An 11,336-nucleotide genomic window follows, 5' to 3' on the forward strand; every position below is an offset into this window, starting at 1 on the left:
GGACATTACATGTAGATCTTAGCAGTGGTCTCTTCAGTACAAGTAGAAATTAATGAACAATGACCAACTGTCATTAGATCACAGCTGAGTACTATTGGTCAAGTTCTTGTATACTATTATTCTGTTCTATTGTAATCTTTTATTCTATATTCTATTACTTAAGTTCCATGATATTCCGATTTTTTGAAAATGCAGATTCATGTTGTATAATGACAGCTTCCAGACAGGTCAACAGTAGAATGTTAAATTTTTAAGTAGAAATGTTTGGATAAAATATTCAATGGAAAGAAATACATTTGGATATTGTCCAGCTCTGTAACAAATCAGTCCAAATGTAGCACATATTATGTTGTGCTGTACCATGTTATTAGCTGGGTGAAGTTGTAGTGTTTAAGTAGTCTGAGCCAACATGTAGATGCTTATTTTAAGCGACATGATTAACAGCTCACTTTACAGCTCAGTAGATTTTAAAGAAGCTGCTAAATAAGATAGTATGCTTGGCTGTTAAATAAATGATTATATGCTGCTGAGCTACCAAATAAAAGAAGCTATGTTGATTGGCTGCTATTTGACAAATTTTAGAATTGATCATTTTTATAGTTGTTCAAAGACAGAAAAAGCTAATTTTTAATCACAAGTATAAATAGAATATCTAAAGCAATACCTGCACTAGCTTGAAATTAAAATTTGTCAAACACTATGCAATATGATGTTTTCAGATCACCACAAATTGACACTATATACAACAACCTATTTAAAAAATCGATCACAAAAAATAACAATACATTAAATGGGCTATAGGATTCTAAATCGAACCAGCTGTAAAAAGTGAAAAATACTGCTTACTGAATGATAAATTATATGCAAATGTTAGTTTACAGGACAAAAATACATTCATAATTAAATATATATAAATAATTTTTCCAAATAATTTTGAATTCTTCTTTTGGCACCTTTAAGACAATGAAATGTTAAATTCAGGTTTTAAAATGATAAAAATGAACATATTCCAATCAAATTCCAGAGCCACTGGGTGCAAGGCAGGAAGACATCCTGGAGGGGTGCCAGTCCTTCACAGGGTGACACACACGCACACACACACACACACACACACACCCACACACACACACATATTCGCTCACACTTATGGACATTTTTGAGTCACCAATCCACCTACCAACGTGTGTTTTTGAACTATGGGAAGAAACCGCAGCACCCAGAGGAAACCCACACGGACATGGAGAGAACACACCAAACACCTGACAGTCAGTCAATGGCAGCGGGACTTAAACCCACCACCTCCAGGTCCCTGGAGCTGTGTGACTGCAACACTACCTTCTGCACCCCCGTGCCACCAAGGAAAAATACAGACTTAAAAATTAATTGAGATTTATTTCATTATTTTCATCAGATAAGCAGAAACCAATGAGCTGGCCTATTTTCATAGGATCAAATTATGTCAAATGAACTAGAATTATGTCAAATGAATCTGAAAACACTAAAAGGCTCCAAACCTATCTGTGGACATCTAGTCACATGAAAGTGACATGGGTGCTGTATGGTCATCAGGTCCAGGTAGTGTGCTTTACAGCATGAGAAAAAAAAGACATTTTAATTAGAAGGGGCAAGGCTCTTAAAAGACCTTAGATCACATGCAGAAGGAGTGGTTTGATGTGGCTTGCAGGGGCACACCACCACCCAGTCTCATCCACACGTGTGATCACAACAATATACAGGCTGTTTGTGGTGTGCCAAGCCAATCCGCCATTACCAATAATCCCCTCAAGATCCTATTATACAGTCAACCTTGGGATGTAGACAGTTTGGTCAGAATACTATGACGTGGTGGATCCTCAAGAAGAGGAACCTTACAGGTTCTCAAAGTGGAATAAGAATATTGTAATGTGCAAGATATTATTACTTATAAACACTAAGAAATATCACTATATGGAATTTGCAAGCTGAATTTTCTTAACTTATGTATAAATCTCAACTACAGAGGACCACTAATCACATATCTCATTATGACTCAATAAATAAACCTGTGTTGACTCAAATTGAGATGTTAGTTTACTTTCAGCTGCTCCCACAGTGTAACACCCACCAACTAAATGATGATCCACAGTCAAATTTTCGCAGGTTATTACATAATTTTACTTATGCTTGGAATTAGATCTGTCACAATAACATTTTTCATATATTGTCCCAGAAATAATTGTGTTAAACCATATCATTGTCATTTAAAGACATGCTTCTGCTTCTGGTGTAATTATAATAGCATAAGAGTGCAATTACACCACTTTAAAGAGCAATGAACCTTTAGCAAAAGCTTAGTTATTAAGAATATTTAGAAAATAAAATTATATTTAGAAAATAAAATATATAAAAAATAGCAGTTTTCAAACAAATTGACATAACAGCCCCAGAATAGAAAGCGACCTTCATTCTCATGTATATAAAATTGAACACATGGTTAAATACTGTGGTCGGCAAAAATTACTGAGGAAATATCCATATATTGTATGATAAGTCATACAATAATGTACTTAGTGTACAACCTCAGAGGCCGCACAGTAGAACATTGCAAATTTCACACAGACAGTGACCTGAGATGAGGCAGTACAGCAGCAATACTAATGCACCTTAATACTATCTGCACTCATAATTAGATAAAACAGGGTTATATATAGTTATTATACATAATTTAAAGCTGTAGATTATAAATGACTGCTGGTGCTTATGGTAATGGCTTGGATAAAAAATATATAGTTAAGGATCATTTCTAAGGGGTTCACACAGCCAGTACCTTGCTTTAAAGGGACTTAATATAGTAACTCTATTTTTAACAGATGATAAAAAGGCACTGAATTATTGTTAAGAAATCACTGTGCAGGAATCTGGAAATATCCTTTTCATATTCTTGCATGTAACTTGATCAAATCTTGAGCATTCTGAAGCTTGTTTGATGTGTCAGGTCAAATACAGAGCCAGCATTTGCTTCATATAATATACAGTGTTCAGATATATCTCCTGATTTATACACATGCCCTCATGCCGTATTTGGAAACTTAAGGACTAAGTATTTGCTGGACAAAAGTCTGTCTGATGGAGACCAAATTTTTAAACATGTTTACCATCAGGCTTAATATGAAGGTTTACTCTCAAAATCTGAAATCAGACTGACTATTGCTGACTGTAGCCTGTCATCCTCCCTATTTATTCTACATTAAGCAGGCTGTGTGAACTGCTTGCCTGTTTCTATTATGCTGAAAACCTCAGTCATTTGTATCAAGTTGGAACGGCATTAATGTGATTACAGATTTCAGGGTGGGAGGGGTTCAACTGTTTGTGTCATTCACCTCCGGGGCACACGGCTGGCTCCTTGAGTCTCATTGTTGATGGGTGATTGACTCAGTAATTTGAAGTGAGTTGTTTATGATCCAGTTGTGGTCTTCCAGAAAAACTGCTCATTTGTTTTGCTGGCACTACAATACTGTTTAGCCTTATGCTAGGCCATTATACTTTCTCACTATTTGCATTGCTTTTGACATGATTTGTGTGGGTGGAGATATGTTTGACACCATTAGCAATCTCATTTTTTCATGGAAGGATTCATACTTACTATTGTTGTTTGTGTTATTTGTAGGGGGGGGGCGGCTCACAGAGTGGCCGAATCCAGAAGGATTACTCTGGTTGCCAAATACAGAGATACAAGAGATCTGGTGTGCCAAAAGCATCCTTAAACCTGGGTGTGAAAAAGTTAACTCTTTCTACAATGTGGAATTCTGTGTGGTTGGATTTGGCAGAATTATAAGTAGCTTCAGTGGAAACAGTTGATGATTGTGAACAACTCCTTAACGGATTAACTGTGGAAAAACACAGTGTTTTCTTACTAGCTGTTATGGATCGCTTCATCTACCTGCAGTTCCTCTATGACCTTGTTTCTTGGAGCATGTTGCACGAACAATAAAGAGTCCAAAAGGTCATCCCATTTCAGCTGGATTAAAAAGGCTCTGACTGATGATGGTTAAGGACACAAATATAGCCATTTTGCCTTTGCTGCTGCCTTTCAAAGAAAATATGCATAGGGGTAGGATCCCCCGAGGGAGTTATCCTCTGCCTCTCCCCCTCTTCCCAATTCTCCTCCTCTCAGTGATGCCCTCAGTGGGACTTAGCAATGTGCCCGGAGTAGAATATGATTGGGGAGCTCAGCCCAAGCTAGTTTGTACACCTATACCAGCAGATGCTGACCCAAGCTGTTTCCCCCCAGCTGGGGTTACTACTGGGCCTAGCACTAATGGACATAGCAATGGGCATAGCAATGGACAGTATGTTAGTGGACTGCCCAACAGTCGAAGAGGCATGTCAGACGAGGCAAAGGCTACCATTCTCCACCTGAGGGAAAGCCTAGTGCGCCAGAAGGAGACCATACTAGACCAGCGAGAAACTATACGAGAACTGACAACGAAACTTACACTCTGTGAAGGCTTTGGGAGAGGTACAGGTGGGCACCATGATGAAGACCACCATGGATCCTCACACCATGGTTCTCACCACTCCTCACATCACTATGATGGTGCCCATCACTCTGATCCCCATTATCCTCTAAATGGGCATCGTAATGACCATCACAGGGGGAAGTCACCATATCTGAGTAAACATGGTTTCTCCCCTGAGCAGGCTGGAAAGACTTTGCAGGCTCTAAAAGAGAGGCTGGAGAATTTACAGGTGAGAGAATGTGATGGTTAAATTCCAAAAAATGTGCTAACCAAGTAATGCCCCATAGACACACTGTACATTACAAAATATAATACAAAATTATTAAAATGTATTAGGTGTACAAAAAAAGTTTTAAAGAGTTTATGTATAATGTATTATTTTAATGACAATTGCCATATTATTAAAAAAAAGATAATAGAACATAAATAAAACTCAAGTATTTATATAGGTCCATGATTACACCCTGGAGGGGGTGCCAGTCCCCCACAGGGCAACACAGACTCACATTCACTCACACCTACGGACACTTTTGAGTCGCCAATCCACCCACCAATGTGTGTTTTTGGACCGTGGGAGGAAACCGGAGCACTCGGAGGAAACCCACGCAGACACGGGGAGAACACACCAACTCCTCACGGACAGTCACCCGGAGCAGGAATCGAACCAGACCCCTGGAGCTGGGTGACTGCGACACTACCTGCTGCGCCACCGTGCTGCCCATCTTTAAATCATTTAAACTAAAGCTCACATGTAATTTTGAATACATTATTATCCCTATGAAATAAACAAAACGCTTTTGCAGCATTTTTTCTTGATGGAATTCTTAACGAATTCAGTGATGAATTAATTCTCACTTGCCATTTTCAAACTACTTTATTTTTAGTTTTTTTTTCTTTAAATAAAATGACATTTAACAGCAGTTGCCATAAAATGTCAAAATTGAATTAAAATAGGTTACATTAATAGAATAATAAAATCTTTATTATGTATTGTACACCTAATACTACTGTTATATATAAATGATAAGAGACAAAATGCACCACCAAATAAAAAGAGAAAAATCATGACTGGTATTTTTTGTTGCCTGAAAATAAGAAGCCTTTAACAGGCAAGAACAGGGAAAATGTGTTGTCAATTTGAAAAACTCCAGAGAGACACGCAACATGTGCACTGTCTTAACTCTGCTACACATGCTGTGATAACATCCTTTGCCAGCACAAGCTCATTGAAGACATTTACTCCTCTTCACAGTCAACCTTGCCTGGCTTAATTAATTTAATTAGATGATTTCTTTCCTCTGGAGAACACCTTTGACGAAATGCAGAAAACAAACAAGCACAAATGGGAAGACATCAAAGGGAGCATGACAGATAGACAGGCTAGAGTTAGATTTTGTCAATCCCTCTTTTGAACCTTTTGAAAAATATACTGAGAAATGTGTAAAAATAGGGTCAATAAGATATACACACTGGAACTGGAAAAATCATAGTCCACATAATGTCCCTAGATCTGAGTTGTATATTTGGCATGATCTCAGTTATGTAAATGGAAATATATTCCAATCCTCTTGGAATTTTGACACTACAAACAGCATGTTTACTTTGAACCAGTATGCATTTCTTCAACAAACAGCTAAACTATGCACAAACTGGTAATAATATATGCCACCATACATTATTTACCATCTAAATATGCTCTTTTCAGCAGAAGTCATCACATAGCACACTGGTGGATCGGCGTTGTGCTATGAGACCCAACATCTTCATCAATTAGCCTTATCTGCCTTGATGAGCCATTAATCTCAGTGTACTATGGTGCTGTGTAAAGCCGGATTTGCTCTGACTAATCAGAGGAAGGAGGTTGACAGTGAAGGAGGGGCTGGCTTAAAATGTCATCATGATTATCTGCATATTGACATATATACATGCATTATGATAAACAGTCACAAACAGAGTCCCTAAATGCTATTTTTAGGGGACAGATTCCATTTTCACATGAAGCTAAGAGAGATATACGTATGAATGCATGAGTCATCCCTGCGCCCTACTTTCAGGAACTGCTGTGTATATATATATATATATATATATATATATATATATATATATATATATATATTCTCATATTCCACAGCAAGAGGTTTTAAATTATATTTAAAGCCCCTGGAACAATTTTAAAATTTTGTGTTTTTTTTATTATGCTAAACTTGGGTGTTATATGAAACATTCAGTAATGTCCAAATAAAAAAAAAACACTAAACAGAAATATGATGAATCTCTCCTCAAAAATGACCAGTACTGCTCTACTCTCGATGTAGAATGGGCAGCCCTAAAACTAGGTAATGCTTATGTCCCACGCCTCCTCTGAGTCGAAGAGACTGGTGAGCTTAGGAGCCATTAGTAAAGAGGCTAGCTATCCAGCTATTCACCAAGTTATGGGCAGGGAGTGAAAGACAAACACAGCAAATGCAGAACACAAAACAATACAGAACAAGTATGAATGGATTAAGTATGAGTACAGCAGAGATAGCAGCCACATTTGGCTGGCGAACAGAGCAGAGTAGCAGCGGGGTAGGCAGGTCCACTCGTTCAATAATACAGCGGAGATAGTGACCACACTGACACTGAGCTGGTGTTAACAGCAAAGTAACAGCGGGGAAAAAACACACTCGGTTGACAGTACAGCAGAGTGGGGGAAAGCACCAATTTGGAGACACTAGGATGTATCGAGTTCGTACAATATCAGCTAATAATATATATAAACACATAAAACCATACCACAGATGCATAAAAGACAAAAAACGTCCATAGGTTCATATATGAAAGACTGTATAATGCTGTTTTATTGTGTATCATTTGTAAAATGACAACTGCAGTTCAGAGTAAAAACCCAGGAAAACACAGTGACAGCTCTGTCTTGAGGCTTTGTGTTGTCATGGTAAAGTAAACAGCATTCTGTTCTCCAGTGATCTGTCAATCATGCATGGTCATTAGTATATTGGACCACATCCACACCATTCTCAGAGAGGTCTGAGGAGTGTATTTTGGTCATTTTTGAGGAGAGATTTAACATATTTCTGTTTTGTGGTTTTTATTTAAACTAAAAAAAATCCAAGCTGCAAAATGGGTTCCCAGGTGCTTTAAGACCAGATTGCAAGAGAATTCTAATGTTTTCAAGAACAAGTTATAGATTTTTTAAGCATTTCCCACACTTTCTCATCTGTATCTGAATCTTCTTCCGTATAAAATATTATGCAGGCAAGGAATTCTTCAAGCTCCTATTCAAGTTCACTCAGAGATCTTCTGCAGCGCAAAATCAACTCCCTGGAAGAGCAGCTCCACCATCACTATGATGGTCATCATGACCACGGACATGAAAGCCAACACGGCCATGGGCACCACGATGATCACAATGAAGATCACCATGACAATCATGGAGATCATCACGATGATCACCAAGACAACCGCCATGCAAATCATCATGACGACCATGACCATGGTCATCATTACAATCAATACTCTGGCCATCGCTATGATCGACACAGTACGCATCATAGTGATCACCATGACAATCATCATGATGATCATGACGATAACCATCATGATGACAACCATGATGATGATCACCATGGCACTGCTGATCATGGCAACCAACACCGGGCCCCTCAGAAACAAACAGGGTCAAAAATACCAGCCCATGGAGCCCACAGCAAATTGGACACAGTGCTGAGTCATCTGTACCACAGGCCACCTGAAGCAGGTCATATATTTTACGATTTGCCAATGTGTGTGTGTGTGAAGTCAAGTATATATATATATAAGACTGTAATTCACAGTCTTTTTCCTCTTTACAGGGACCCTTAAGAAATCAAAGAGTCCTGATGCCTTTCAGATTGGATTCCCTATGCGCACCAACTACATGTATGGACGAATCAAGCGCACTCTTCTGAATGAGATCTTTGCCCTAACTGTGTGCCTCTGGGTAAAAGGGGGCTCAGGGCCAGGGCTTGGCACCCCTTTCTCTTATTCTGTTCCTGGTCAGGCTAATGAGCTTGTCTTGATCGAATGGGGCAACAATCCAATGGAATTACTGGTCAATGACAAAGTAAGGGCATAGTCACTGAAAAGAATCAACATTCATTTATTATGTGTGACATAACGATTCAGTTCAATTCAATTCATTAATAGCTTCATAAAAGTCCTACTTCGCAGCTATATAACAGTAGGGCATCTCAATATTTTTAAATAGATGTCTACATGCAGTTCAAATTCTTTCTTTTATTGTATCCTATCTGAGCAGAAGATGCTCAAATTAAGTTAGAAAGTAAGCATTTAAATGTAAACTAAGTACTTTAAAAATAAGGTACTCTATAAAGTACTTGATTGATACCTCAGTCAAATATGCATTTTCTTTCTAAATAAAACAAAAAAAAGATGAAAAAAATATATAGGATAAATGCTGACTCCTCCTTTTCTCCCTCTTCTAGGCTGTGACTCTTCCACTGTCTCTGACTGACAGTAAGTGGCACCATCTGTGTGTGACATGGTCTACTCGTGATGGCGTGTGGGAGGCCTATCAGAATGGAGTGAAAAGGGGCTCTGGGGAAAACCTTTCCCCCTGGCATCCCATAAAACCAGGGGGAGTTTTTATACTTGGACAGGAGCAGGTAATAGTAATGGATGAAATTTAATGACAGATTTTGTCACCTGATCATATGAGCCATCAATCTTTATTCCAACAAAAATAGCAACTCATATGATATGAAGTGTAAAATTGCTTTGTAGTTCTAAAATGTATGCTCCACAGAGTGGGTCACCCAAATGTTTCTGAATTAGTTTCTTTTCTGAACTACTCTGTATAATAGCTGTTTATTGGATAAAATATTGGATAAAAAGAATTTCTTAAAATCTCATTTTGTGATCTCTTAAAGAGTAGAATTTAAAAATATTAAAACAATTAACAGTGCAGTGCAAGTGATATCTGACAGGCAGTTGTTACCCATACACACATACCCTCCCTCAACCTCCTCTATAGATAAGCTGTGTTTTCCAATATTCACAGTTAATGTTGTCAGCGTATTTCTGCTCAGGACGCTCTTGACTTAATCTCTGTGGTGCAACGGTGGCTTCTGGAGGTTTCCTTTTTTATGACTGAGTTCGTGTCCTTTTGATACTAGAGTTCACCTCTTATAAGCAAGCAAGCATGATATGTATATTCTTTGGCAGCAAAGCTATCTAATTCCAACACCATTTTATAAGCCATTTTACCTCATACAGAAAGCTGTAATTTGGTGGTGCACTCACATATGCAAATTCTGATATTTAGGATATATATATATATATATATATATATATATATATATATATATATATATATATATATATATGGTGCCGCAGCAGGTAGTGTCACAGTCACACAACACCAGGGGTGTGGGTTCGATTCCCGCTCCGGGTGACTGTCTGTGAGGAGTTTAGTGTGTTCTCCCCGTGTCCGCGTGGGTTTCCTCCGGGTGCTCCGGTTTCCTCCCACAGTAGGTGGAGGTAGGTGGATTGTGACAGTGCCACTACCTGCAGTGCCACCATGGATCATGCTCAGCCCTGCTTTGTTTCTGCTGTGTCTGATCCAGTTATACCAGCACAACACTCATTAACACACCACAACAACATCCGTGTCACTGCAGCGCTAAGAATAATCTACCACCCAAAACTACACTGTGGGGGGACATGATAGGGTCCTGCCCTTTGAAGAGCAGGGTAAAATGGGGATAAGAATGTATGCAGAGAAACAGGCGGACTACAGTCTGTAACTTTAGAACTACACAGTGCTCCTGTATTTGTCAGTGGAGCTGGTAACATAGACAATGATTGTACATACAAGGTTCCTAATCCAGTGATCGTTCGGTCTGTAAATCGTGTACGTGTATGCCCATCTTTACGGGATTATTAAGGGCAAAGTATTTATTATCAGAACATAGCTATACTGATATTATGCAACAATTCTATTCATACCCTGCCTTATAACACTCTTTCTAACCATACCAGGACACACTGGGGGGGCGCTTTGATGCCACACAGTCATTTGTTGGAGAGATGTCAGACCTGCAGCTGTGGTCACGTGTGCTTAATTCTGAGGAGATCTACAACCAGGCTTCTTGTTCCAGCCACCTCACTGGAGATGTCATTGCTTGGAGTGAGCCAATAGTGGAACTCCATGGAGGGGTCACCAAATACCCATTTGACCCTTGTCACTAAGGCCAGTGAGGACTGAAAAATGAGTTGGATCTAAAGGTGTAATGCTATATAAACACAGATGCTTCTCTTTGTAGAAGTCCATCCCTTACAGCAAAAATGGAGGCTCACAGAGACTCAAACCATGCTAGCACTGAAGATGGAACCGAATATAAAATATAAGTGCTGCTGCTGTTGCTGCTTTTTAAGCGATATCCAAACCAGTGTAACACTGTAGGATTTGTTCATTTCAAATGGGCCCTGGGAAATCAGCCTAGCCCCATTACGATAATGTGTTTCATTTAAATACTGTTCACTGATATGCTAATGTATTACAAAGGGTCAATGTACATATACCATGCTGTTAAACTTAATCTATGTCATTTTTTTCATCACAGTGAAAAAAAGTGTGAGAAAAGAAGGAAGCCAAATTGATGCATAGATGCATAATGAACAGTCAGGAGGTGTCAAATGAAGGAGATTCTTTTTGTTAGATCATTGCAGCATGGAGCTGCAACAAACATTTAGAGGCCTATTTACTTTACTTGTTCTAAATGTTTCATACTGATTTTTTTTTTCTTTTTTGAACATAATCAGATTTCATTGAGTTCT

At 38.6% G+C, this 11,336-nt stretch overlaps 1 protein-coding gene across 1 annotated transcript; it reads left to right on the top strand.

The window, feature by feature from the left end:
* The first annotated feature begins 4,020 nt into the window (after nt 1–4,020).
* Nucleotides 4,021–10,748, top strand: si:dkey-14o18.2 (neuronal pentraxin-1). Its single transcript, XM_066675405.1, has 5 exons — nt 4,021–4,728; nt 7,755–8,256; nt 8,351–8,601; nt 8,984–9,163; nt 10,539–10,748. Exons 1-5 carry the CDS (start codon nt 4,021–4,023, stop codon nt 10,746–10,748), a joined length of 1,851 nt encoding a protein of 616 aa, XP_066531502.1.
* The last annotated feature ends 588 nt before the right edge of the window (nt 10,749–11,336 follow it).

The sequence above is a fragment of the Hoplias malabaricus genome, chromosome 6 (assembly GCF_029633855.1).
Source record: "Hoplias malabaricus isolate fHopMal1 chromosome 6, fHopMal1.hap1, whole genome shotgun sequence".
Classification (NCBI taxonomy): domain Eukaryota; kingdom Metazoa; phylum Chordata; class Actinopteri; order Characiformes; family Erythrinidae; genus Hoplias; species Hoplias malabaricus.